General features: G+C 42.4%; 1 protein-coding gene across 1 annotated transcript in view; it reads right to left on the reverse strand.

Annotated features, from left to right (window-relative positions):
- Positions 1-26,773, reverse strand: part of SLC25A17 (solute carrier family 25 member 17) — a 48,970-nt gene extending 22,197 nt beyond the window's left edge. Inside the window, exons 1-4 of the mRNA XM_003814613.5 lie at positions 26,553-26,773; positions 6,410-6,470; positions 1,992-2,058; positions 2-153 (exon numbers count right to left, since the gene is read on the reverse strand). Of these exons, the coding sequence (XP_003814661.1) occupies positions 2-153; positions 1,992-2,058; positions 6,410-6,470; positions 26,553-26,606 (334 nt within the window). The 5' untranslated portion in view covers positions 26,607-26,773. The remainder of the gene's footprint in view (position 1; positions 154-1,991; positions 2,059-6,409; positions 6,471-26,552) is intronic.
- Between the last annotated feature and the right edge of the window lie 733 nt (positions 26,774-27,506).

Below are 27,506 nucleotides of genomic sequence, written 5' to 3' on the forward strand. Positions count from 1 at the left end.
CCTGCAACAAACCCAACTACCAGATCTTTTCCAGTGGTAGAATGTTGACCTTTGACCCAGAGTGCTTTGAGGCTATTAAAAGTGTAGAAGTAGACAAAATTGGAGCAGCAGAGACTGGAAATCACTGGAAACCACCCTCGATATGGTGCCAGGCTAGGGGAAAAACACAATAAGCAAAGTAAAGGTCATGGACAAATTAGAAATTGGCAGAGAAATCCTAGGAAAGGCTGACCATCATTCACATGGTCTCAAGCTTCACTCCTACACGAATACAAGGGACTCCAAACTGTACACACACCTCACATTCTGAAGGATATCCAAATCAAGAAATCTATTCTAGCACTAATGATACCAAAGAAACAACACAAAGTCTGATTGATTTATTAATTCCTTCCCTTAATTTTCTTTAGTAACGTTGGTATATAAAATTAGAGACAACTTCCTCATGGCTGTTAGTTAATAGAGTACCATTCATGTTTCATTACAGGGCAAGAACAGTTAAAATGAAGTAATTATAGGAAATAAGTATCAAAAAAAAAAAAAGATGGGGGAATTCACAAGGGCACAGGAGCTCACAGGAGCTCCTACAGGCCAAATCTGGGGCAATTTGAATACCAAAATAATGAAGTACAGTAATCAATTGTAAACCATTGAAAAATAGACATTTCTGAGCCTATACCAATAATAAGTAGATAAATAAATGAAGGAGAAGGGGAGGTCCTGCTTATAGCAGAATGCCAACACTGGTACCTGTGGAGGCAATGCTGGAGTTGGAAAGTCGTCATTTTGCAACTTCGTGGTAAATTTAGGGGAGAAATGTTGATAAAGCACAGGATATTTGTATTGTTTTGAAGTATCTCCACATAGACTGCTTATAGTTGCAAGGGAAGAAAAAAGTAATTGCACAGTGGCTAAATCAAATTTAAGAAATCATAATTAGCCAACCAAAGGCAGGCAGACAATATGTGAGTCAAGATGTGATACCTTGAGAAGGACACAATATCACCTGTGCATTATTCAGGCCAATAATGTATAACCTCAATGGAATCATGAGGAAATGTGAGGCAAACTTAAAAATGAGAAACTTTCTATTTTTTTTTTTTTTTTGAAACGGAGTTTTGCTCTTGTTGCCCAGGCTGGAGTGCAATGGCGCGATCTCAGCTCACCGCAACCTCCACCTCCTGGGTTCAAGTGATTCTCCTGCTTCAGCCTCCTTAGTAGCTGGGATTGTAGGCATGCGCTACCACGCCCGGCTAATTTTGTATTTTTAGTAAAGACGGGGTTTCTCCATGTTGGTCAGGCTGTCTCGAACTCCTGACCTCAGGTGATCCGCCTGCCTCGGCCTCCCAAAGTGCTAGGATTACAGGCGGACTGTATTGTTTAAAAGTGTCAGTGTCATGGGGCTAAAAGGCTTTGATGTATGTAACTTACTCTCAAATAATTCAGAGGAAATTTGTGTGTGGTGTGTGTAAGGAGAGAAGGGAGGTGGGAGAGAGACAGCATGAGCAAAAATAGTAAAACAAACAGGAAAAGATGTTAACAGATGAATCTGGGTAAAGCATATACTTGTCTTCTTTGTACTAAGTTTAGTTTTGCAAATTTTTGTAAATTTAAAATTATTTCCAATAAAAAGCTAAAACAAGAAGTACATAATCTGCCTTAATGCACCTGACAGGAATGAACTAAACAACTATTATTTTTTTTTCAGTTTACTGTATATAAAACAATGCATTTTAGTTTCATGGAAGACTCCATGATCAAGAATCAAATGGCTTAAGGTAAGCATTGTATAAAAATAAATAAAAAGAATCAAATGCCTCACTACAGATCTTTAAGAAACTGAAAACAATTATGTACTTATAAATCAGGCAATTCCAAATTCACAACATTATAGTGCTATGAGAAAGATAGAAAGTAAGCATAACTCTACTGGAAGCACAGGAATCTCCTAACAAGTTGCTTTAACGAAGGTGAAATGAGGTAGTACTCACAGTCCTTCTTCTTTAATGATCTCCAGGAGCACCATGTGTGTAGTTTTGGATTTTCTTTTCTCATCAACTACAAGACCAAACAGTGCATGTTTATTTTATTAATTAAAAAAAAATTTTTTTTTTTTGAGATAGTCTCACTCTGTCGCCCAGGCTGGAGTGCAGTGGCGTGATCTCAGCTCACTGCAACCTCCACCTCCTGGGTTCAAGCGATTCTCCTGTTGCAGCCTCCCAAGTAGCTGGGATTATAGGTGCACACCACCATGCCCAGCTAATTTTTGTATTTTAGTAGAGGCAGGGTTTCGCAATTTTGGCCAGGCTGGTCTTGAACTCCTGACCTCAAGTGATCTGCCCACCTCGGCCTCCCAAAGTGCTGGGATTATAGGCATGAGCCACTGTGCCCCGCCTATTTTTTAATATTTTTAGAGACGGAGTCTCACTATGTTGCCCAGGCTGGTCTCAAACTCGTGGGCTCAAGGGATCCTCATGCCTCAGCCTCCCAAAGTGCTGGGATTACAGGCGTGAGCCACCATACTCGGCCTGTGTATGTTTAAACTAAATCCTTTGAGGATTATAATTGTCAACATCAGCAAGTTTCACTGAAATGCCATTTACCTCACCTTTGAGCTCCCTAGGTTGCCCCAGAACTAAATGATGCCCCTGTGTGACCATGTGCTAAATTCCCACTGCAGATCCCTTGCCCTTCATCTGTTACTCATGAACCATAAAGCAGTCTAATTTAATTCCTAATTTCCAAAGGAAAAGACGACAGAAAACATTTCTTCCTTTTTTTTTTTTTTGAGACGGAGTCTCGCTCTGTCACCCAGGCTGGAGTGCAGTGGCGTGATCTCGGCTCACTGCAAGCTCCACCTCCCGGGTTCACGCCATTGTCCTGCCTCAGCCACCGGAGTAGCTGGGACTACAGGTGCCCACCACGATGCCCGGCTAATTTTTTGTTTTTGTAGTAGAGACGGGGTTTCACTGTGTTAGCCAGGATGGTCTTGATCTCCTGACCTCGTGATCCACCCGTCTCGGCCTCCCAAAGTACTGGGATTACAGGCGTGAGCCACCGCGCCCAGCCTAATTTATTTCTTATATTTCATAAATTTCATAAAGCTCTCGTTTTATTCAATTAATGTATATATTTTCTCATTTTAGCATCTTATAAAGCAGAGAGGAAATAAATTACTATCTACCTTTTACAGGAGAGGCTATAGACACAAAAACTGGAAGGACAGATATGGTCGGCAGCAAAGCCAGTATTAACGTTCAAGTTTCTTTTTTCTTTTTTTTTTGAGACGGAGTCTCGCTTTGTCGCCCATGCTGGAGTGCAGTGGTGCGGTCTCGGCTCACTGCAACCTCTACCTTCTGGGTGCAAGCAATTCTCCTGCCTTAGCCTCCTCAGTAGCTGGGATTACAGGCTCCTGCCACCATGCCCAGCTAATTTTTTGTATTTTTAGTAGAGACAGGGTTTTACCATGTTGGCCAGGCTGGTCTTGAACTCCTGACCTCAGGTGATCCACCCGCCTCGGCCTCCCAAAGTGCTGGGATTACAGGCGCCAGCCACCACACCCGGCCTGAAATTCAAGTTTCTTAAAGGGTTTTAGCCTTGCGTCTGTCTCCTAATCTAAAAAATAAAAGTCTCAAAAGGACGAGGACTGTGTTTTTCCTGGCATTCTCACTGAAAACAAAACTCACCTCAATTAACTTCAAATTTCCTACCCATACCTGAAAAGTAATTTTAGAACATAAAATATGCAAATTAACCAATTTCCTAAGAATTAAAATTGGTACCAGTATGGCTTGTGGGATGGCAAACTGGCAAACTCCTATAGAAGGCAATCTGAGGCTGGGCATGGTGGCTCACGCCTGTAATCCCAGCACTTTGGGAGGCCGAGGTGGGTGGATCACCTGAGGTCAGGAGTTCGAGATCAGCCTGGCCAACGTGGCGAAACCCCGTCTCTACCAAAAATACAAAAATTAGCTGGGCATGGTGGCACATGCTGTAATCCCAGCTACTCGGGAGGCTGAGACAGGAGAATCACGTGAATCCAGGCCGAGATTGTGCCACTGCACTCCAACCTGGGTGAGAGAGACTCTGTCTCAAAAAAAAAAAAAAAAAAAAAAAAAGAAGGCAATCTGGCAATAACCATCAAAATTACAAATACAATTACCCTTTAATGCAGTAATCCTATATCTGGGAATTTATCCCATAGAATTCACAGAAACAACATGGCATAGGAACAAATCTATTCTTACATCATTTCTGTAATAACAAAAGGGTGGAAACAACCCCAGAATCTACAACAGGGGAAGGGTGATACAGATTATGTTGCATTCACACCATGGAATGGAACACTCCATGGCTGTAAGACAGACGAAGACGCTCCCAATGCGCTGATTCGGAAGGCATCTAAAACATACTGTTAAGTGAAAAGTTCAAAGTACAGGACAGCATGTAAAGTATGCTTTTTGTGTAAAAAAGGGAGAGAAAAAAAAAGTAAAAAGGGGAGAAAATTAAGACTACATATTCTTATTCGCTTGTTATTCCATAAAGAAAGTCTGCAAGGCTACTCAAGAAACTGATAAACATGTTACCTGCAGTGAAGAGGAAAGGGAGACAGGGCAGACTAAGAGTGAGCATTTTCACTGCACTGTATACCTTTTTATATATTTTGCCTGTTGAATCATGTAAAATTATTTATCCAAAAACTATAAAATTAACCAAAAATAGTAGGCATAAAGGGTTTAACCTTTGAATTACTATTCAAAGCTAATCTTACTCATCTCTTCATGCAAGTTCTGGCATAGGTTTACAATTTCAACTTGAACAAATCTGAGGGAAAAAGAAGCAAGAATCACAGTGAGTTGTAGAGTCCCATAAAGCTGCAAAGGCAGATTAGGACTACATGCCTACATTAGCAATGGCATTGAGTATGTGGCTCCAGTATGTTCCTATTCTGCCTCTTCTTTTGAGACCATCTAACTCCCTCAAAAAACTCTCCACTGTGTGCCTTAAAAAAGTCATATGGCTTTTTAGAAAAGGATTGTAACACATCAAAATTATTAATGCAAGCCCACTCAGGTTCTTAGATTAGAAAATGGCTAAGGCTATGACTCATCCAGGAATGACTCTCTGTTAATTAGGAAACATGATGTCTTCTAGAAAGAAAAGGAAAATAAACCTTAAAAATAAAAAATAAAATAGGAAACAATGATGACCAGTATTTAAAGTCAATGGTGGATCTCTATAGCATCAGAAATCATTGATTAATTCAGAAATCACTATACTGGGGTGGAGGCCGAGGTGCGCCAGGCCTGTATGCCCGGCCAGCCCTTCCTCCGCAGCCAACAAATGCACATGGGTTTTTCTTGCTGTGGCCACAAGGACATCTGATAAAGCCTTTGCCCCATGGGCACCTCTGGCTTTCCCACCCTGACCTGGAACCTCTGCAAGGGCTGTAGAGTAAGCACTGCCTCTGCACCCCGGGAGGAGCAGCGGTCCTGAGCGTCTCAGATCTGCATAGAAGGGGGCACTGCCCATTCTCATTTCCAGGCTAAAGTCACCCCAGAATGTGGCTTCACAGGGTGTGTGGAGAAAACCGCAAGCAGCTCATCTAAGGAATGAGTTTGAAAGCCTCCCGCTTGGCTCTGATGGAAATACACCTGTTCTGGAAATTCGAAGGGGCTGTTGATATGGCCTTGATCTTTGCCTGTCTTGTCATCAGTTGTCAGCAACAACTGGGCGAAAAGCTCTGGAAAAGGTCTGGAGGCAAATTGAGTCCACAGAGCTACAGTCCACCCTTTACCCTGGGATCACTGATGGGCAGAAAAAGAGTGAAAGCTTCCTTCCCCACTGTAATCTGGAGCAGGAAGTCAAGGGGCCTCTAGAGTGGGAAAGGGGGTGGGCAACTTTAGGCCCCAGTCTACCAGGTATCTATCTTCTCCCTCTTCTACAACTTATTTCAAACTTCTGGGATACAGTTTCAGCTGAAAAGTTTATTTTCTCAGTCAAAACTTGTTCCCCCTTAACCCTATCCCCTCTAGAAAAATAAAAGCACACATACATTAAAAAAAAAAAAAAAAGAGGCTGGGTACGGTGGATCATGCCTGTAATCCCAGCGCTTTGGGAAGCCAAGGCAGGAGATCACCTGAGATGAGGAGTTCAAGACCAGTCTGGCCCATATGGTGAAACCCCGTCTCTACTAAAAAAGAGGTTCCTGTAATCCCAGCTACTTGGGAGGCGGAGGCAGGAGAATCGCTTGAACCCGGGAGGCAAAGGTTGCAGTGAGCCGAGATCATGCCATTGCACTCCAGCCTGGGCTACAAAAGCGAAACTCCGTCTCAAAAAAAAAAAGAAATTACTAGAGAAAATGTTTGCTTCCTGACACCATACAAATAGGAGTATGATTTCTACTTACCCTGAAGTCGAAGTCTAGCTGTATCCAGGGGAAAAAACACTGTCATTGCTGTCACGCTTCCCTGAAAATTTGAAAAAGGCCATTACAGCATCACAAACATAGTTTAAGTCACAACTTTTTTTTTTTTGAGACAGGATCTTGCTCTGTCATCTAGGCTGGAGTGCAGTGGCGTGGTTGTGGTTTACGGCAGCCTTGAACTCTTGGGCTCAAGTGATCCTCCCACCTCAGCTTCTCAAGTAGTTGGGGTTACAAGCACATACCCTCCAGGTGTATATCACCATGTTTGGCTAATTTTTAAATTTTTCTGTAAAGATGGGGGTCTCACTTTGTTGCCCAGGCTGGGAGTCACAACTTTTTTTTTTTTTTTTTTTGAGATGGAGTCTTGTTCTGTTGCCCAGGCTAGAGTGCAGTGGCACGATCTCAACTCACTGCAACCTCCGCCTCCCAGGTCCAAGCGATTCTCCTGCCTCAGCCTCCTGAGTAGCCGGGATTACAAGTGCCTGCCACCACGCGACTATTTTTTGTATTTTTAGTAGAGACGGGGTTTCACCATGTTAGCCAGGATGGTCTCGATCTCCTGACCTCATGATCCACCCGCCTCAGGCCTCCCAAAGTGCCGGGATTACAGGCGTGAGCCACTGTGCCTGGCCGGGAGTCACAACTTTTAAATGAACAAAAGTTTATTATTAGCAATCGATCAAATCAGATTTTTAGTGAACAAATACATACAATATTTTAATCTATTAGGATTAGCAATGTTCAAGCTTCTACTATGCTTTAGTAGAAGTATTTAATTTTTCAGAAGAAAACTCCTCTTTCTGTCTCTCTCAGACACTGAAAAAGAAAACATTTCCCTGCATATGACAAACTTAGGGGTTTGCAACCTAGGACACATGTCAAAGATAGCAGGCAAATGGATTTTTAACCTTCTACAGGTCAGTTTCTGCTATCATGAGCACTCCCTGATAACCCCCAAAACCAAAATACCCGGTAATTAAACAGACACATACTTTTATTCTGTGCTTAATACATTCACCACAAATTGAAAGGACATGTAAGAATCATATTGTCTTTGAAATAGTAGTTTGCTTGTGTTTTAAATTAAATAGGAACAATCTCTTTGCTAACAATTCTTTAAGCTCATCCAAGATAACACAATGACACAAATTATCAATGAAAAAAAACAAGCAAACAACAAGTTTTTCCACTCATAAGGTCCTATATAAAAACCACAAGCATATATTTAGGGATGAAACTATATACATGAAACTTCCATTTTGGTTTATGGTTCTCAATCCAGATGCATACCCACTGGTATAGATTTACAGGCATAAAATCAAGTTTCAGACTGCTGATCTAATAATGGTTACCAAAAAAATTAACTAATTAATTAGTTAATTATTTTAGAGACAGTGTCTTGCTATGTCATCTAGGCTCCAGTGCAGTGGCGTGATCATAGTTCACTGTAACCTTGAACTCCTGGGCTCAAGCAATTTTCCTGCCTTAGCATTCCAAGTATTTAGGACTACAGATGTGTGTCACCACATCCAGATAATTTTATTTTTTGTAAAGACAGAGTCTCACTATATTTACCCAGGCTGACCTCAAACTCCTGGCCTCAAGTGATTCTCTGGCCTCAACTTCCCAAAGTGCAGGAGTACTAGGTGTGAGCCACTGCACCTGGCTTCATACAGTATTTTAATCATGAGGTAGAGGTTGCAGTAAGCCAAGATTGTGCCACTGCACTCCAGCCTGGGTGACAAAGCGAGATTCTGCCTCAAAAAAAAAAAAAAAAAAAATTGAATAAAGGCCAGGCATGATGGCTCACGCCTGTAATCAATTCCAGCACTTTGGGAGGCCAAGGTGGGCAGATCATGAGGTCAGGAGTTTGATACCAGCCTGACCAACATGGTGAAATCCCCTCTCTACTAAAAATGCAAAAAAATTAGCTGGGCCTGGTGGCATATGCCTGTAATCCCAGCTACTTGGGAAGCTGAGGCAGGGGAATTGCTTGAACCAGGGAGATGGAGGTTGCAGTGAGCCGCGATCATGCCACTGCACTCCAGCCTGGGCAAAAGGGACTCTGTCTCAAAAAAGAAAAAAGAAAAAAAACTATTTTATATATATATATATATGATAAATAACTAGGAGCTAGGTCAACTTAAATAAGAAAATTTGGTAGGCCTATTATCAATTTAAATAGGTCAGCCTCCATGACAAGGGAGAATACTCTAATATTTGTATTCTTCAAAACACATATTAAATGTTACCTCTCCCCGCCTATCAGCTTACAATTGGTTGTTCAGTCCTCTAGGTTGCCATTAGCACTTATTTATGGCTCTTTCAGCACATATACTACAGTGAAATCCAACTCTTCTGCTAATTTGTGAGAGTATTCTTTCTATATCTGTGCACATCCTAGATTCTCAATTAAACATTTATTCAATTCACTGTACTTTCACTTATTTATGCTTTTTTGATGACCCCAACATAACTGTTCTTTTCTAGTCATGATAAATGATTAAATGATACTCAATGTTTCAAGAAATGACACTCAACGACTAAATGATATTCAATGTCTCACAAAACACTGAACCCACAAAGCTTTACAAATCCTACAAATCCATGCATCCAGCATCCTTGCTCATCTTCAGGAGGCAATTTCCAAGAAAAATGGGAGCTGGAAAGTTAGAGAAAGCTTATTAAGTTTATTAAGGCTCTGGCACTCATTTTCTATCGCATGGTACTGCATTTCTTTTCTTTTTTTAAGATGGAGTCTTGCTCTTGCTGCCCAGACTGGAGGGCAATGGCGGGATTTCGGCTTACTGCAACCTCCACCTCTTGGGTTCAAGCGATTCTCCTGTCTCAGCCTCCCGAGTAGCTGGGATTAAGGGCGCCTGCCTCCATGCCCAGCTAATTTTTTGTATTTTTAGTGGAGATGGGGTTTCATCATGTTGGCCAGTCTGGTCTCGAACTCCTGACCTCAGGTGATCCACCCGCCTCGGCCTCCCAAAATGCTGGGAATACAGGCGTGAGCCACCATGCCTGGCCGGTACTGCATTTCTTTGAAGGGTACTGCATAGACAGGGCATCTCCAGACAGAAAAAGTCTAGCCTGGAAGCTACCTCTTCAAACACTGGGCCACCTTCATCCCTCTTTTCTGCCAGCTTTAAATAGATACTTGAAGGTTCCTAAACATAGAAGTCCTTGCCTACCTACCTGGATATCTTGAAGTGAAACACCAAGATAAAGAGAACAGTCAGCCCAAACAGCTCATTGGTCTATTACTACCTCAAGAACTGGCATATGAAAATTCAAATCAGGCCAGGCACGTTGGCTCAAGCCTGTAATCCCAGCACTTTGGGAAGCCGAGGCAGATGGGTCACCTGAGGTCAGGAGTTCGAGACCAGCCTGGCCAACATGGTGAAACCCCCCCCCTACTAAAATACAAAACTTAGCCAGGCGTGGTGGTGGGCACCTGTAATCCCAGCTACTTGGGAGGCTGAGGCAAGAGAATCACTTGAACCCGGGAGGCGGAGGTTGCAGTGAGCCAAGATCGTGCCACTGCACTCCAGCCTGGACAACAAGAGGGAAACTCCTTCTCAAAAAAAAGAAAATTCAAATGAGTAACACCAAGTAACAGTTTTATAAATTTAGTAGCACTGGAAAGACTGGATCAAGAGGGTTAGCTGAAAACCCACCACTGCCTCCTCCCTACTCCAATGATTAATAATGAGAACAGATTTTTATATAAAAGGACTATATAGAAAAACAAAAAGGGGTCTAATTGGTAGATGAGAATTAAAAGAATACCACAGTGAGACATTTCAAAATTTATTTATTTATAAGTGCCATGTAATAATTGTACATGTTTATGGAGTGCAATGTAGTGTTTCAATGCATGTACACACTGTATAATGATCAAACTGGGGTAATTACCACACCCATTACTTTAAACATCATTTCTTTGTGGTGATAACATCGGAAATCTTCTCTTCTAGCTATCCTGAAATACACACGACATTGTTATTTGCTATCGTCACCATAGTTTGTAATAGAACACCAGAACTTATTCATGTCTAACTTTTTCTTCTTTTAAAGAGATGGGGTCTCCCTGTGTTGCCCAAGTTGGCCTTGAACTCCTGGGTTCAGGCGATCCTCCTGCCTCAGATTCCCGAGTAGCTGGAACTGCAGCCCTGTGCCACCACAGTACCTGGCTTAAATGAAACTTTGTACCCTTTAACTAACCTCTCCTGGTCCCCCTCTCCTTCTTACCATCTCTAGCCCCTGGTAACCACTATTCTACTCTCTACTTATATAAAATCAATTTTTTTAGATTCTACTTATGAGTAAGATCATGCGATGTTTGTTCTTCTGTGCCTGGCTTACTTCACTTAACATAATATTTATTGTCCAGGTTCATCCATGTCACCACAAATGGCAGGATTTCATTCTGTTTTACAGCTGAATAAAATTCCCATTGGTATATTTACATTTTTCTTATCCATTCATCTGTAGATAAGCATTGATTCCACATTTTTTCTACTGTAAATAGCACTGCAATTAACACAGATATGCAGAGGTCTCTTTGACATGCTGATTTCATTTCCTTTGGATATATACCCAGTAATGGGATTGCTGGATCATATGGTAGTTCTATTTTTAATTTTTTGAGGAACCTCCATAATGTTTCCATAATGGCTGTACCAATTTACATTCCCATCAACAGTGTGCAAGAGTTCCCTTTTCTCAGTATCCTCACCAGCATTTGCTAGTTTTTGGTTTTTTTTTTTTTAATGGCTAAGTTGGAAAGTGGCTCACCATATGCTACACATTTCCACTATGTCGGATCTCACTTCTACTTTCCAGCTGAGCCATCTGAGGTGACTGGGCAAGTCCTTTCTCTGAATGTTTCATTTCCCATAAACGAGAAAACAGGTGGAGGGCCTTAGAGAGTTTTGATGTGAATAACAGCTATTAGATATCATCAAGAGCTTTTTCTCCAGACGACACTGACACAGGCACACTGGGTTCTGCTTTCCTTATATCCCCCTTCTGAGCCCAGGCCCTGTTCCTCTCACTTTCAATCCCAATTCGGGCTTCAAAGGACTAGCAAAATGAGTCCTTTTAATAATATCTAGTGCTCCTTTGTCCTGAAATCTGGCTAAGGGAAGATTTCAGGGCCTCAGCTGGTTGAGGAATGGTAGAGACAATCCATCCTCGCCCATCTACGCACCCAACCCCAGAGCAAGTGTGTACTTGGGGCTCGCTGGTACCTAGACGTGCAAGGTCACTCTACCAGGGCCCCTGTGAAGGAATGGGATCCCTATTTTCTGTCTTTTTTATAATAGTCAATCTAATTGGGGTGAGGTGATATCCCATTGTGATTCTGACTGGCATTTCTCTAATGATTAGTGATGTTGAGCTTTTTTTTAAGTATCTCTTGGCCAATTCTATGTCTTCTTTTGAGAAATGTCTATTCAGAGCTTTCATTTTTTTAATTATTTACTTGGTTTTTGTTTGTTTTGTTTTTGTTTGTTTTTGCTATTGAGTTGTGTGAGTTGCTTGTATATTCTGGATATTAACCTCTTGTCAGATGCATAGTTTGCAAATAGTTTCTCCTATTGTATAGGTTGTTGTCTCTTCACTCAGGCCAGCCATTACGCCCAGCCTGAAGTGTTTTATTGAGTGTGTGAGAAAAGGGTGGGATTATGGTTGACATGCAGGAGAGCCTCCGGGTCTGTGTCAATTGTGAGCATCATCTGTTGTCTTGTGAGAAAATGGCCCAAGGCCAGGTGTGGTGGCTCACCCCTGTAATCCCAGCACTTTGGGAGGTCAAGGCAGGTGGATCACTTAAGCCAGGAGTTTGAGACCAGCCTGGGCAACATAGCAAGACACTGTCTCTATAAAAATAAATATAAAAAAGGTGGGGAAAGAAAGAGAAGGAAGGAAAGAAAGAAAGAAAGAAAAAGAAAATGGTTAAGAACTGCTGTTCTGAACAAAGCATTATTGGCTGGGAGCAGTGGCTCACGCCTGTAATCCTAGCACTTTGGGAGGACAAGGCAGTAGATCACTTGAGGTCAAGAGTTCAAGACCAGCCTAGCTAAAACGGTGAAATCCTATCTCTATTAAAAATACAAAAATTAGCTGGGAGTAGTGGCACACGCCTGTAATCCCAGCTACTCAGGAGGCTGAGGCAGGAGAATCGCTTGAACCTGGGAGGCAGGAGAATCGCTTGAACCAGAGGTTGCAGTGAGCCAAGTTCGTGCTACTACACTCTAGCCTGGGCAACAGAGTGAGTGAGACTTCGTCTCAAAAAAAGATAGCAGAGGAATACAGAAGAGTAGTGGGAATGCTGCAGTGTGATAAGGACTCAACCCAACATTCCTGGCTTTGAAGATGGGATAAAAAGCCACTAGCCAAGGAATGTGGCGGCCTCTAGAAGCTGGAAAAGGCAAGGAAATGGATTATCCCCTAGAGCACACATGTCCAACCTTTTAGGGATAATCCTGGAACATACTGGAAGAAGAAGAATTGTCTTGGGCCACACATAAAATATACTAACACTAATGAGAGCTGATGAGCTTAAAAAAAGTTCTGTGCATAATTTTTGTGATATCCGCCACACCAGATAAGCAAAAAAGTCCTCGCATTCAAAGGGCTGGACACGGCTGCAGGCCTGGAGTCTCCAAAAAGGAATACAGTTCTGCTGACACTTTGATTTTAACTCTGTGAGACCCGCATCAGTCTGATCTACAGATCTACAAGAACTACAGAAAATAAATTTGTGTTATTTTAAGCCACTAAGTCTTGGTCATTTGTTACAGCAGCAATAGAAAACTAATACAGCAGGATTACTATTACGCAAATTGTGGACACAAACACTGGGAAGCAGAAGGAAGCCCTGGGCCAGCTTTCAGGTTGACTGACTGGGTGCCACAGTAATACCAGACAGGCAGTACCAGTCCCAGCTAGTAACTGTGAGTATGGGAACCTGACATGCCAAAGGTGACTTGGAGCACCCAGCTGGAACAGGAAATTCTGTGCCCAGAAAGCTAACCATTATCATATTTTGCCAGAAACCCATTCCACCTTTTTGCTACACTCCCTGGAGGCTGGAAGCAGTAAACAGATAGGCAGAGGCAGGGGGGAAAGCTGTGAAGTGGGGAGGAAACTAAAAGCTGACCAGTTTTAACCAATTAAAGGAAAGGGTACACACACATACACACACATGTATGGATTTCTTTTAGGCTTTGTTAGAAAACGTAAGTGTAAATGTGAGGGTTAAATATTTAAAGTTGAAATGTAGGCTTCCATTTCCAGCAATATGGTAGCCTAGACAACGTGCTGCAAAATACCTAGAAATGTCGAATAAAATATATATAACAAATATCCTTTAAATGCTTAGCTGAGCTTGCAAGAAAGTAAGGGAAATCCATTGGGGCCAGAAAGAAGATTAAAAACCTACAGGGTTATGAAGGCTCTTCTATTTTGGTTGTCTGAGGATTTTTTTTGCCAGTCTAATTGCTCAAGGGGCTTAAAAAAAAAGGTGGAATTAACATATTATAAAATTAACCATTTTAAAGTATTCCATTCTATATATTCATAATATTATTCAACCACTACCAAAGTTCCAAAATATTTTCATCATCCCAAAGAAAATCTCATACTCATTAAGCAAGTACTTCCCATTTCCCCCTTCACTCAGTTCCTGGCAGCCACTAATCGGCTTTCTGTCTCTATTCTGGATATTTACTCTAAAGGAAATCATGTAACCTGTGACTTTTTGCTACCGGCTTTTCCTTTCTTGTCTTAGAGATGGGGTCTTGCTATGTTGCCCAGGCTGGAGTACTGTCTGTACCTATTCATAGGCACAATCATTGTATACTACAGCCTTGAACTCCTGGCTCAAGTGATCCTTCTGCCTCACTCTCCCAAGTAGCTATGACTACTGATGATTGCCACCATGCCCGGCCATGGCTTCTTTACACTTATCATGCTTTCAAGGTTCACCCATCTTGTAGCACATACAAATTCTTCATTCCTTTTTATAGCTGAGTGTTCCATTGTGTGTATATGCCACATTTTATCTATTCAAAATGTTTTGGAATGAGATAGAGGTGGTGGTTATACAACATTGTGAATGTATTAAATACCACTGAACTATGATTGAAATAAGTTTATGTTGTATGAATTATATCTCAATTAAAAAAATTAATCCTCACAACAACCCAGTGAAGCAGGCACTATCATTCTCTTTATTTTATAGACAAGGAAGCAGATGCCAAAAGGTACAGCAATTTTCCTAAAGTCAGACAGTTTGTGATAGAATCAGTATTTGAACATAGGCAGCCTGACTACAGAACTCACGCTCTTACTATAATTAAAACTTTTAAAAAATTACTAATATAGAAATAAAAATTAGAGGCCAGGTGCGGTGGCTCACGCCTGTAATCCCACCACTTTGGGAGGCCAAGGTGGACGGATCATGAGGTCAGGAGATTGAGACCATCTTGGCTAACACAGTGAAACCCCTTCTCTACTAAAAATACAAAAAATTAGCTGGGTGTGGCAGCGTACACCTGTAGTCCCAGCTACTCAGGAGGCTGAGGCAAGAGAATAGCGTGAACACGGGAGGCGGAACTTGCAGTGAGCCGAGATCGCGCCACTGCACTCCAGCCTGGGTGACAGAGCAAGACTCCATCTCAAAAAATAATAATAATAATAATGTACTCCAAATGCTAAAGGTAAATTTGGAACACAGCATTCTATACCTCAGGGACTTGCTATATTTGTCTCCTAGCCAAGCAAACACAAAGATGACTGTTTTTATAAGCAGCTGTTACCTGAAGCAAAATTATTTGTTATATATGTGAGTCTTATGCCAAGCTGTATAAGCACCTAACTTTTCAGAATTTGAATTAAATTTATCTTAACATAAACACTCATTTTTTTCCCCGAGGACTGTCTGTTCACTTACATAAAATTAGAAGGCACAAAATACCAAGAAGATAACCACAATGTACAATACTGTTGTGCGAGAGAGGCATAAAATAAATCCATTATTTTGAGTCCCACAGAATTCTAACCATCTATCTGAGTGGGAGTTCTAACGCTGACAGCAATTACAATTTTAAAGAATCTATTTCCCAAGAGACACCCTTCTTTGTATCTCACTCAAAACATTTTTAATTACAACACTCTATCTTCCCACCCCCACAGCATTTAACCATTCAGTGTTGGGAGAATAAGTGACTTCCTACACTATATTGGCACTTGAAGCAGTGGAGTCCCTTCAGCTGAGAAGTGAGGAGATGGGGCAGGGTAGTTAAGGGGTCTGCCCAAAGCCAGAGTGGCAGAGGCAAGGTTACAACCAAGATCTCTGACTCCTACTCCTACTGTTTATTGTTCTCCTACAGAAGTTCTCAACCTTTTTTCAATGAAGACACATATGACATTGAAATTTTCTTTTCCACTTATAAAAGTGTACACAACACACACACATAAGATCTGGGAAAATCAAACAACTAATTCTTAAGAATGATTATATGGGGAGGGAGGGAATTAAGAGTGGTTTCCATTTCTCATGCTACGCATCTCTGTACAATGTTTTTATAAAGAAGCATGTGTTAAACATTTCCATTTTGAAGTGGGTAAGAGGCAAATATTTTTTGTAAAAGACATCAGAACACAAGATATAATACAGTCTAGTGATTCTCAAACTATAGTCTGGAGATCCCTAAAAGTCCCCAAATCCTTTCTAGGAGGTTTTGTAGGATTAAAAACCTTTTCATAAGAATCATTATGAAATAATAAGATGCTATTTGCCTTTCTCATTCTTATTCTCTCACAGTGTGTAGCAAAATTTTCCAAAGGCTACGCATAAATGTGTGATATTGCAACAGACTGAATTCAGAAGCAGATAAAAGGATCCAGCTATCTTCTATCAAGTCAAAGAGAGGTTTGCAAAACTATACATCAATGCCATTCATCTTATGACATTTTGGAAAATATGGCTTAAAAAATATAGCTTATGTATGTTAACATGTAATGGATGTATTTTACCTTTTTTTTTTTTGTAGAGGCGAGACAACATTGGAATTTTAGGTATGAGCAACCACACCCAGCTAATGTATTTTTAATGATTTTTAATGAATTAACAAATATCTTGGCCGGGCTCAGTGGCTCATGCCTGTAATCCTAGCACTTTGGGAGGGTGAGGTAGGAAGACTGCTTGAAGCCAAGAGTTCAAGACCACCATGGCCAACAACATAGACCACATCTCTTTAAAAAAACAAACAAACAAAAAGGCTCACACCTGTAACCCCACTTTGGGAGGCCGAGGTGGGCGGATTGCTTGAGCCCAGGAGTTCGAGACCAGCCTGAGCAACATGGTGAAACATGTAGAAACCCAGTCTCTACAAAAAAATTAAAAAAAAAAAAAAATTAGCCAGCGTGGTGGTGCACGCCTGTAATCCCAGCTATTTGGGAAGCTGAAGTGGGAGAATTGCTTGAGCCTGGGCTGTTGGGGCTACAGTAAGCTGAGATTATGCCACTGCACTCCAGCCTGGGTACACAGTGAGACCCTGTCTCAAAAAAAAACACCAAAAAACAAAACCAAATATCTCAATGATTTCTCAGTTTTAATTTCTAACACAATAATATTGATTGTTATAACCACATAAGCAAGACTCTGGGGTTGGTGAAAATTTTTAGGAGTGTGAATGGGTCCTATGAGTATAGTTTGAACACAGGCCATTAACTACAAAAAAAATACATTATTAACAAACTTCATTATTATATACTATCATCTAACCTGACATCATCACACTACCTCTGGGTTGGCCACTGTCCTTTCCAGGAAAACTCTATAAAAAGGTAAATACCTCTAGGAAGCTATATATTATATAGGATATTAATTATATCCTATAATTAATGTCTCACAGATGATCATTTATTAGGGTTTTTTTAAAATGATGGGCTGTGATATTATGATGCAAAGTATATATTTGGTCCTCATCCTAGGCTCCCGACACAGAGCTCCTGGTAAAATTCTTGTAATTTCCTGAATGACAGGAATGTCTTTTGTTATAATAGTGTCTTAGTCCCTGGTTCCTGATACAAGAGCATCCAAGACCCTTGGAATCTCCAGAGTGCTAACAGTGTCTTTTTGTATACTGGTGGTCCCTATCTTTTAGTGCATTAATTGCATCTTCAGCTGTATCTAATATGTTCAGAAATCTGTGCTTGAATCTGAACATATCACTAAGCTTCAACAATTAACAAATTCATAGCTATGCATTAAATATTCTTTTTTTTTTTTTTTTTTTTGAGACAGAGTTTCACTCTTGTTGCCCAGGCTGGAGTGCAATGGCGTAATCTCAGCTCACTGCAACCTCCACCTCCCGGGTTCAAGTGATTCTCCTGCCTCAGCCTCCTGAGTAGCTGGGATTACAGGCATGCGCCACTACGCCCGGCTGATTTTGAGTTTTTAGTAGAGACACGGTTTCTCCATGTTGGTCAGGCTGGCCTCAAACTCCCAACCTCAGGTGATCCGCCCACCTTGGCCTCCCAGAGTGCTAGGATTACAGGCGTGAGCCACCGAGCATTAAATATTCTAATAGTAAATTTTTAATCGATCAAAGCAAAGCATGCACATAGTTTAAAAAATCACATAGTATAAATGACAAAATATAGCAGTTTTTGCCCCACTCCTCTCTATTTTATCCAATCTTCCTTCAGAGAGGCAATTAAATTCTTCTAGTTGTTTGTTTTGGAATTTATACATCTCCATATAATAATATACTGATATCTTATTAATCATTTTTAGACATTATTTACATTCTCTTATGGGGAATGAGAATTCAGCTCTCTTATACCACATTCCCTCTTTTTTCGTGGTTATTGTTTTGAGACAGGGTCTCACTCTATTGCCCTGGCTGGAGTACAGTGGCACAATCTCAGCTCACTGCAACCTCCACCTCTGGGTGGAGGTCAATTAATCCTCTCACCTCAGCCTCCCAGGTAGCTGGGACCACAGACGTGAGCCACCACACCCAGCTAATTTTTGTATTTTTTGTAAAGACAGGGTTTTGCCATGTTGCCCAGGCTGGTCTTGAATCCCTCTCTTTATTCTCTCCATCCTTCTAATAGTTAAGATTTTTGCTTAAATCAATATTCAGTGTTCCCATGATTATCATGTATTAACTTTTATTTTTAATTTTTGTGTTTTTTTTTTAGTAGAGATGGGGTTTCACTGTGTTGGTCAAGCTGGTCTCAAACCCCTGGCCTCGAGTGATCTACCCGTCTCAGACTCCCGAAGTGCTGGGATTACAGGCGTGAGTCAATGAGCCTGGCCAATCGTGCAGTAACTTTTAAATTGTAGTCATTTTATTTCTAGATTTCTTTTTTTTTTGAGACAGGGTCTCATTCTGTCGCCCAGGCTGGAGTGCAGTGGTGCAATCGTGGCTCACTGCAACCTTGGCTTCCCAGACTCAAGCGATTCTCCAGCCTCAGACTCCTGAGTAGCTGAGACTACAGGTATGAGCCAGCACAGTGCTGGCATCTGCTTCTGGTGAGGGCCTCAGGTGGCTTATGATCATGGTGGAAGGTGAAAGGGGAACAGGTATGTCACATGGTAAGAGAGGGAGTAAGAGAGAGAGGCGTGGGTACCAGGCTCTTTTAAATAACCAGCTCTCCCATGAACTAACAGTGAGAACTCACTCATCACCAAGGGGATGGCACCAAGCCATTTATGAGGGATCTGCCCCCATGACCCAAACACCTCCCACTAGGCCTCACCTCCAACACTGGGGGTCACATTTCAACATGAGATTTGGAGGGGTCAAACATCCAAACTGTATCAGTCACATAAACGATTTTTAGCCTAAGTTCTTGGGGATTTGGGGGGTTCCTCTTTTTTGTGAACAATTCTGCAACTGACACCTGGATTTCTTTCTTTTTCTCTTTTTCTTTTTCTTTCTCTCTCTCTCTCTTTCTTTTTAACTTGTTTATTTTTAGAGATGAGGTCTCACTACATTGCCCAGGCTGGTCTCAAACTCCTGGCCTCAAGTGTTTTGCCTGCCTCAGCCTCTCAAAGTGCTATGATTACAGGCGTGAGTCACCACGCCCAGCCTGGCACCTGGATTTCTTAAGAATGCAACATCATCTACATTTCAGGCTACTTACTAAAAAAAAATAGATGGTTTATTCATTCTGGGCTATATCTCTCCTGTAAATATCTAAAGTATACTTTTTAATTTGGTCAACACAATCCGCATATGAAGTTGGGCTTACAGACAGAGTAAGAATGAAACACTGGGTAAATCTGGTCAAGACTTGGTCCCCCCAGCGTGTGCAATCTTATGGGAATAATAGATAGGAACATACATAAATACAGAAGCATATTTTCATGCCTTTTAAGCATAAAACAATGATGTTTGGGTTGGTATACCAACCAAATCACCAAATGTGACTGACTGTTTCTAAAATGTTGATTCATCCTAGCAGGGTGAAAACTAGTGGTGGGGGTAAAAAAGACAATGCTAGTCCAAAATCAGTTTCCAGAGGGGTCCCGAAGTGGCTGAGTCACAGCAGCACCACTGAAATCAATGTATAGCCTCTCCTGATTTAGAACACTGCATTATAGAACAGAAAGATTATTTTAAAGCCAGGCACGGTGGCTCACACCTGCAATCCCAACACTTTAGGAGGTGGGAGAATGGCTTGAGCTCAGGAGATTGAGGCTGCAGTGAGCTGTGATCATCCCACAGCACTCCAGCCTGGGAAACAGAGTGAGACTTAGTCTCAAAACAAATAAAAATTAAAAAAAATTTTTAAAAACCACCCAAGATGTTTTCTGTGGTTTGAGCTAATAAAATTCTAAAGATTAAAAGCCACTTACAATGGCTTTCATATTTAAAAATGTTATTCACCTCATCAGAGTTAATGTAAGTCTTTTCCCTGACATAACAATCAAGCTACCTCATACATACACAGACAGATAGGCAAGTTACACAAATGGCCTCATGGATGACACTCTCGAGTGTTTAGGGATAAAATCTAGGTTTAGGTCCCAAGTATAGTATATATTATATAAGTAACAAATCTCTATGTCTCAATTTCCTCATTTGTAATTTTGAGACTGGTATTTGTCAAGGTTGCTATGAGAAGTTAGAATCAAATTATGGAAAGTAGCTGGGCATGGTGGCTCACACCTGCAATCCCAGCACTTTGGGAGGCTGAGGTGGGTGGATCACTTGAGGTCAGGAGTTCGAGACCAGCCTGGCCAACATAGCGAGACCTCATCTCTACTAAAAATACAAAAATGAGCCAGGAGTGGTGGCACACACCTGTAGTCCCAGGTACTCTGGAGGATGTGGCAGGAGAATCACTTGAACCTGGGAGGCAGAGGTTGCAGTAAGCCGAGATTGTGCCACCGCACTCCAGCCTGGGTGACAGAGCGAGACTCTGTATAAAAAAAAAAATACCCTCTCTATAAAAAATACAAAAAGATTAGCCGGGTGTGGTGGCAGGCACCTGTAGTCCCAGCTACTCGGAAGGCTGAGGCAGGAGAATGGCGTGAACCCAGGAGGCGGAGCTTGCAGTGAGCCGAGATCACGCCACTGCACTCCAGCCTGGGCGACAGAGCGAGACTGAGTTTCAAAAACAACAACAAAAAATTATGGTTGGCACCTAGCATCATACCAGGCACACAGGTGGCACTCAACAATTGTTGGTTTCTACATGTCCTTTATAGCTACAGTATCTGTTAGTAGTAGAAACCACTGTTAATTTTAGGGCCCTAAAAGGAGTAATGTCTTCTCAAGTTCCTTCCAAAAGAGCAATTGCTATTTAGTAAAAAATAAACACCAACTGCTCTTTCAGAAGGAGCTTCAGAAAGGTAGAAGGGTCAACAGTATAGAATACTTACAAAGAACTGGAATCAATTAAGAATGCAAAAACAGTCAGTAGATGTATAGAGCACTCTTGACATAAGTAACTCCATCTTAGAAAAAGACTCCTATCTTTCATTTCAAAAAGCACTTTGACAACAGGGACCAGATGTTTTTCCAGATAAAGACACAACCAAGCATGCTCTTCCACTATCAGTCCTTACCAGAAGACTCTGTGACCATAAAAAGAACAGGACTTAAAGAACTCAAAATGGTCTTAACAGACACTGTCTTGCTGTCACTTGTTATAAAAGCCTGATATCTGTGTCCAAAGGCTCTGCCCACATCAAGGATTCTTTCTTACAAGACCAACACACTGCCATGATGAAACCAGGATACTTGTCTATACCACTCTCCCCGGACTGGTTAGGTAACCCTTTTTCCTCACCCTTTTCTCTTGATGTTCAATGTTACTTTGTTGCAGAATGTTTAATCTACATCATTTACGTATTAATTAGGTATACTATTATATATGATTTACAATATTGACTGACTACCTAGTGAATGAGAAGTACTAATAAAAATTGCCTCCTTGAGAACTCCATGTAACTTGCCTTTTATAACTGAAATAACACAATAAAAGTCTGACATTGTGAAAAGACACAAATGTGTGTGTACCTGGTTATCCGTGACCTTATACCATTCACAATAGTGGATTAAGCTGTTAGGAAGTCAGAGTTGACCTTTGGAAGAACAGTTCCACTGGTCAAAGTAGGATGAGGAAAGGCAGTACATGCAGAATATATATATATATATATATATATATATATATATATTTTGTTGTTGTTGTTTTGTTTTGGTTTGGTTTTTTTTGTTTTTGAGACGGAGTCTTGCTCTGTCGCCCAGGCTGGAGTGCAGTGGCGCAATCTTGGCTCACTGCAAGCTCCACCTCCCGGGTTCATGCCATTCTCCTGCCTCAGCCTCCCGAGTAGCTGGGACTACAGGCGCCTGCCTCCATGCCCGGCTAATATTTTGTATTTTTAGTAGAGATGGGGTTTCACTGTGTTAGTCAGGATGGTCTCGATCTCCTGACCTCGTGATCTGCCCGCCTCAGCCTCCCAAAGTGCTGGGATTACAGGTGTGAGCCACCACACCCGGCCCAGAATATTCTTTAAATAAGCTTAGCACAAAGGGAAAGAGAACAGGCAGAGGCTGAAGAAGCTGCCAGATTCCAGATCAGATTGGTATAGTTTTCTGATGGGACAGGCCTGACCATGTTTGAGGGCTGAACAGAAGCAGATACTAGGTTAAAGCTATAGGCAAGAGATGAAAATTACTGGAGCAAAGTCCTGGAAGAAAACTGGCCATGGGCTGGAGGGGAGGACAAAGATCGAAGGTAGCAGACACTGAATATGTCTATTTTTCCTCTGAGACCAGCAGAATGTAGAAAACACGAGTACAACTGTAATTGGAAAAAACTGAAAAAACTCATCCCAAGTAGGTTCTATTTTATCTAGAGAGTAAAAGGTAAGATCATCTGCAACAAGTGAAGGGAATGGGTGGAGATGGCCATGAGGCAAGAGAACATTTCAATTCCCTTAAATTTCTAAAACTAGGTATAAGTGCTGTATTTGCAAGAATATACTTGAGACAGAAATGAATAATTATGGTCTTACGACAATGTTCCATTATGCTAGATGCTCCACAAATATAATCACATTTACTTCTCACAAGAACCCAGTTAAGTGAGGCGTTGTTATTGTCCCTGTTTTATAGTTCGATTGACGATGACATTCATAGTTAAGCTTTACTACAGAACTTTTTTTTTCAGCTACTATGCCATATTTGCTTCTTAAAAAATTAAGTTATACAATACTATGTATGACGATATAATTTCATTAATCGTTTTTGATTCAGGCATAAACAAAGTTAGAAAAGCAATTCCAGGCCAGGCACAGTGGCTCACGCCTGTAATCCCAGCACTTTGGGAGGCCAAGGCAGGCGGATCACCTGAGGGCGGGAGCTCGAGACCAGGCTGACCAACATGGAGAAACCCCGTCTCTACTGAAAATACAAAATTAGCCAGGCGTGGTGGCACATGCCTGTAAACCCAGACACTCGGCGAGAGGCTGAGGCAGGAGAATCGCTTGAACCCAGGAGGCGGAGATTGTGGTGGGCCGAGATTGCATCACTGCACTCCATGCACTCCAGCCTGGGCAACAAGAGCGAAACTCCATCTCAAAAAAAAAAAAGAAAGAAAGAAAGAAAAAGAAAAAAAGAGAAAAATAGGCAACAAGTGAAAAAAAGAAGTATCTTTGTAGATTAAATAGAAATATATTACCACTATTGCCAGTCACTCTCTCTATAGCAGGAGTCAGAAAACTATGGCCTATGGGCCAAATCCAATCTAATATCTGTTTTTGAAAACAGTATTTTATTGGAACACAGCTCTGTCCATTCATTTACTGTCTACAGCTGATTTCACACGACCATGGCAATGTTGGGTAGCTGTGACAACGGTACACAAAGCCTAAAATATTTCCCATCTGCTCTCTTTTAAAAGTTTGCCAATCTCTATGTTCTTTTATAGCACTCAACTGTATCTAAAATTATTCTACTTATTTTTTATTTATTCATTTATTTTTTATTGTTTTTTTTTTTTTTTTTTCTTGAGACGGACTCTTGCTCTTGTCACCCAGGCTGGAGTGCAATGGCACAATTTTGGCTCACTGCAACCTCTGCCTCCCGGGTTCAAGTGATTCTCCTGCTTCAGCCTCCCGAGTAGCTGGGATTACAGGCACCCACCACCATGCCTGGCTACTTTTTGTATTTTTAGTAGAGACGGGGTTTCACCATGTTAGCCAGGCTGGTCTCGAACTCCTGACCTCAGGCGATCCGCCTGCCTCAGCCTCCCAAAGTGCTGGGATTACAGGCGTGAGCCACCGCACCCAGCCTATTCATTTATTGTCTGACTCCCCTATTGCAATGCATAGTTCATGAAGAAAAAGACCTTCTTCTCTACTGTACTCCTTGCACCTAGAACAGCGTGTGCCACATAGAATGCACTCAATAAAGGTGTTTAATGAACATTTATTGCAAGAAGGAAGAGAAAAACATTTCCCATCTTCTCACTTTCTTCTCTTAGATGCACTCCAACTATTTCCCCCACCACTCTACCAAAACTGGTCTTTTCAATTAACCACTGGATTTATCAACATGATAAATTCTCAGTTATTTCTCAGTCCTCACCTTACTTGACCCATCAGCAGCATCTGACCCAGCTGGTCTACTTCCTTCCCCAGAAACACTTTCTTCACCTGGCTTTCACTCTTAGTTCTCAGCTTCCCTCCTGCAGTACTGATCCATCCTTCGTTTGTCTCCTTTGCTGGTGCAATCTTATTTTCTCGGCCTCTTAATGGTTAGCCTGCTCCAAGACTCAGTCATTGAGATTCTTCTGTCAGTCCATATACACTTCCCTAGTGAGCTCATCTAGTCTCACGACTACTCTTAGGCATTTCAAACTCCTCCAAAACCAAAGCCAAATTTATCATTTCCCCCAAAACCTTCTCCTTCACAGCCTCTGCCATCCCAGTAAATACCACCATCCCTCCAGTTACTGAAGCCAAAAACTCTTGGAGTCAACCAACCCTCATTTTATAAATATATTCCAGGTCAATGATCACTTCTACCATGTCTGCTACCACCCTGATCCAAGTCACCATCATCTCTCGCCTGATACTTGCTTGTCCCCTGTTCCCTTACATTCTACTCTCAACACAGCAGCCAGGGTGATCACGTTTAAAGGTAAATCAGCAGTTCAACAGCTAGCCAGAGTGAAAGTCTCACACAATTTGGCCCCCTGAAACCTATTTGCCTCTTTGTTCCCTCCACTCCGGAAACACAGGCCTCCATGCCCATCTTAAAGCAAGTCACGCAAGCGTCCATCTCAGCCTTCATGCTGGCTGAAAGGCTCTTCTGGCTGAACTGAATGAACCAGGCTTCCTGAATTAGGCATTTTCATGAAATGCTGTGTCACTTAATTCTCTAAACTCTGTGAGGTAGGTATCACTTCCCCCACTTTACAGATTAAGAAAGTAAGGTTTACAGGGCATCTAGCTAACAAATGATGGAGTTAGGGTTAAATCCAGATTAGTCTACAGAGAAGGTGAGCTCTCAGTGAAGTTTCTGGAGGCTAAACAGAGGATTCATTGATGTTCCTCTGAAGTCACAGTGATTTTAACAGCTAAAGGTGTGTGCTAACAACTGGTGAAGAATATGAGAAAAGGCAGTCAAAAAGATAAAAGAACCACAAGAGGAGTCACCCAAGCCAAAAGTGGAAAGTTTTAAGGAAAAGAGGGGAGAGGGGAAGTGTCAAGTGGAACCTAGACACCAGAAGCCCAAGAATCAAGCGTATACCTCATAACAAACCACACTTGTGGTAGACAGGAACCCAGATCTTGATTTAGAAAGAAAGAAAAAAAAGCCAGGCACAGTGGCTCATGCCAGCAGTTTAGGACGCCAAATCGAGAGGATCGTTTGAGGCCAGGAATTCGACACCAGCCTGGGCAACATTGCCAGACCCCAAAAATTTTTTTAAAAAATGTAGCCGGGTGTGGTGGCTCACACCTGCAGTCCCAGCTACTCAGGAGGCTGAGGTGGGCGGATCGCTGGAGCCCGGGAGATCGAGGCTGCAGTGAGTCGTGATCGCGCCACTGCACTCCAGCTTGGGCAACAGAGCAAGACCCTGTCCGGAAAAAAAAAAAAAAAAAAAAAAAAAAAAAGGATCTATCTTCTCCTGCCAATAACGGTACCCAGAGCTATCCTACTAGGTACTGCCACTTGCCCGCGGCAAGCGTGAAGACAGGCTGTAGGGAAGCATGTGACTAAGCAACACGGCTTCACACCTACGTTCTCCTCCGGGCCAGTAAAGCAAAGTGTGTGAGTGTGCGGTGGTAGCCTGACCTTAAACTTCCCAAGGCAAAGATGCGGACCCTGAGCGGGCACGTGTGAACACGGCTCTCTACCCCACAGTCTCTAGGAGACCAGGAGGTGGCGGAGTCTCGGCCCTTACCCCGAATTCCTCCAACAACTTTCCGCCAATGGCCCATTCCTCTCTGCCCCACAGTCATGACAGTGGACCCCAACCCACACTACCTCCCTCTCAGACCCATCCCTCAGGCATATCCCGGGACTGGCCCCCGAGAAGCCTTACAACCCGTTGCGGCCCGGGCGTGAAGACCCCGTCTCACCACGGCTCCGGCCACGGCGTGGACCAGGCTTTCGTAGGACAGCACGGAAGCCATTGGTGCGGCTCCTCGAAGACCCAGCCACACTTTTCCCACAGATGCCTCAGCCAGTGGAGTTAGGAAAGGAGCACCGGAGCTCAGGGTGTGAGAGTCGCAATCCCCGCTCTCTCAAACCCGCCCGCCTGCCCTAGAACCACTTCCGGGTCGCGGGGCGGGAAAGCGGGGGGGCGGCTAAGAACGCCCCTGAACGCGGATTGGCCCCTGTGGGCGCGGGGCGGGACAGCGAGGTGTTCGCGGGGCTGGGCTCCAAGGCGCAAGGCGGCCTGACACCAGGTACCCGGCTCCTGGTTCCTCCGACGTTCTCTGGCGTTCCCGGGCCCTGACCAGTTCCTCCATCTCAGAAGTCTTAATGGCCTTCTTTTACTCTGGTGACAAAGATGGGGAAACTCAATGAGACTCCAGTCTCCCTGTTTCTCTGCGCCTGAGCTCTTTTCTATTCTGAAAGTCACATTTTGGCCAAGAGGAAAAAAACTCAGTTGCGGACTTGGAAACTTCTTCCTCCCGAAAAACCCTTGAGTGTGGTGGGAAGAGATGTTGAGCATCAGGAGCCCAAAATACAAGACGCGAGTGGGAGCCTCCCCCTAGTTGGCAACTATGGAAGTCATTTAACCTCTTGGGTTTCCTCTGTGAAATGACAATGTACTAGTACCAACAATCCCCATCTGCTGTGAGGATTACGAAAGCCAATTTATGTAGTAGTACTTCATAAAATACTGAAGGAAAAAATTTTTTTTCCATGTTGCAAAGTGACTAACAAAATTACACAGAACTAAAGAAGCCACATTCAGCTTTAACCTGTCATACTGTGAGATTCTGCTTCAGGATGCTCCTCAGGGACTCAGGGATTCTTTCCTGAGACACCATCACCACTTGTCTTTACCATGTTTCCTTTTAGAA

This window comes from Pan paniscus, chromosome 23, assembly GCF_029289425.2.
Source record: "Pan paniscus chromosome 23, NHGRI_mPanPan1-v2.0_pri, whole genome shotgun sequence".
NCBI lineage: Eukaryota > Metazoa > Chordata > Mammalia > Primates > Hominidae > Pan > Pan paniscus.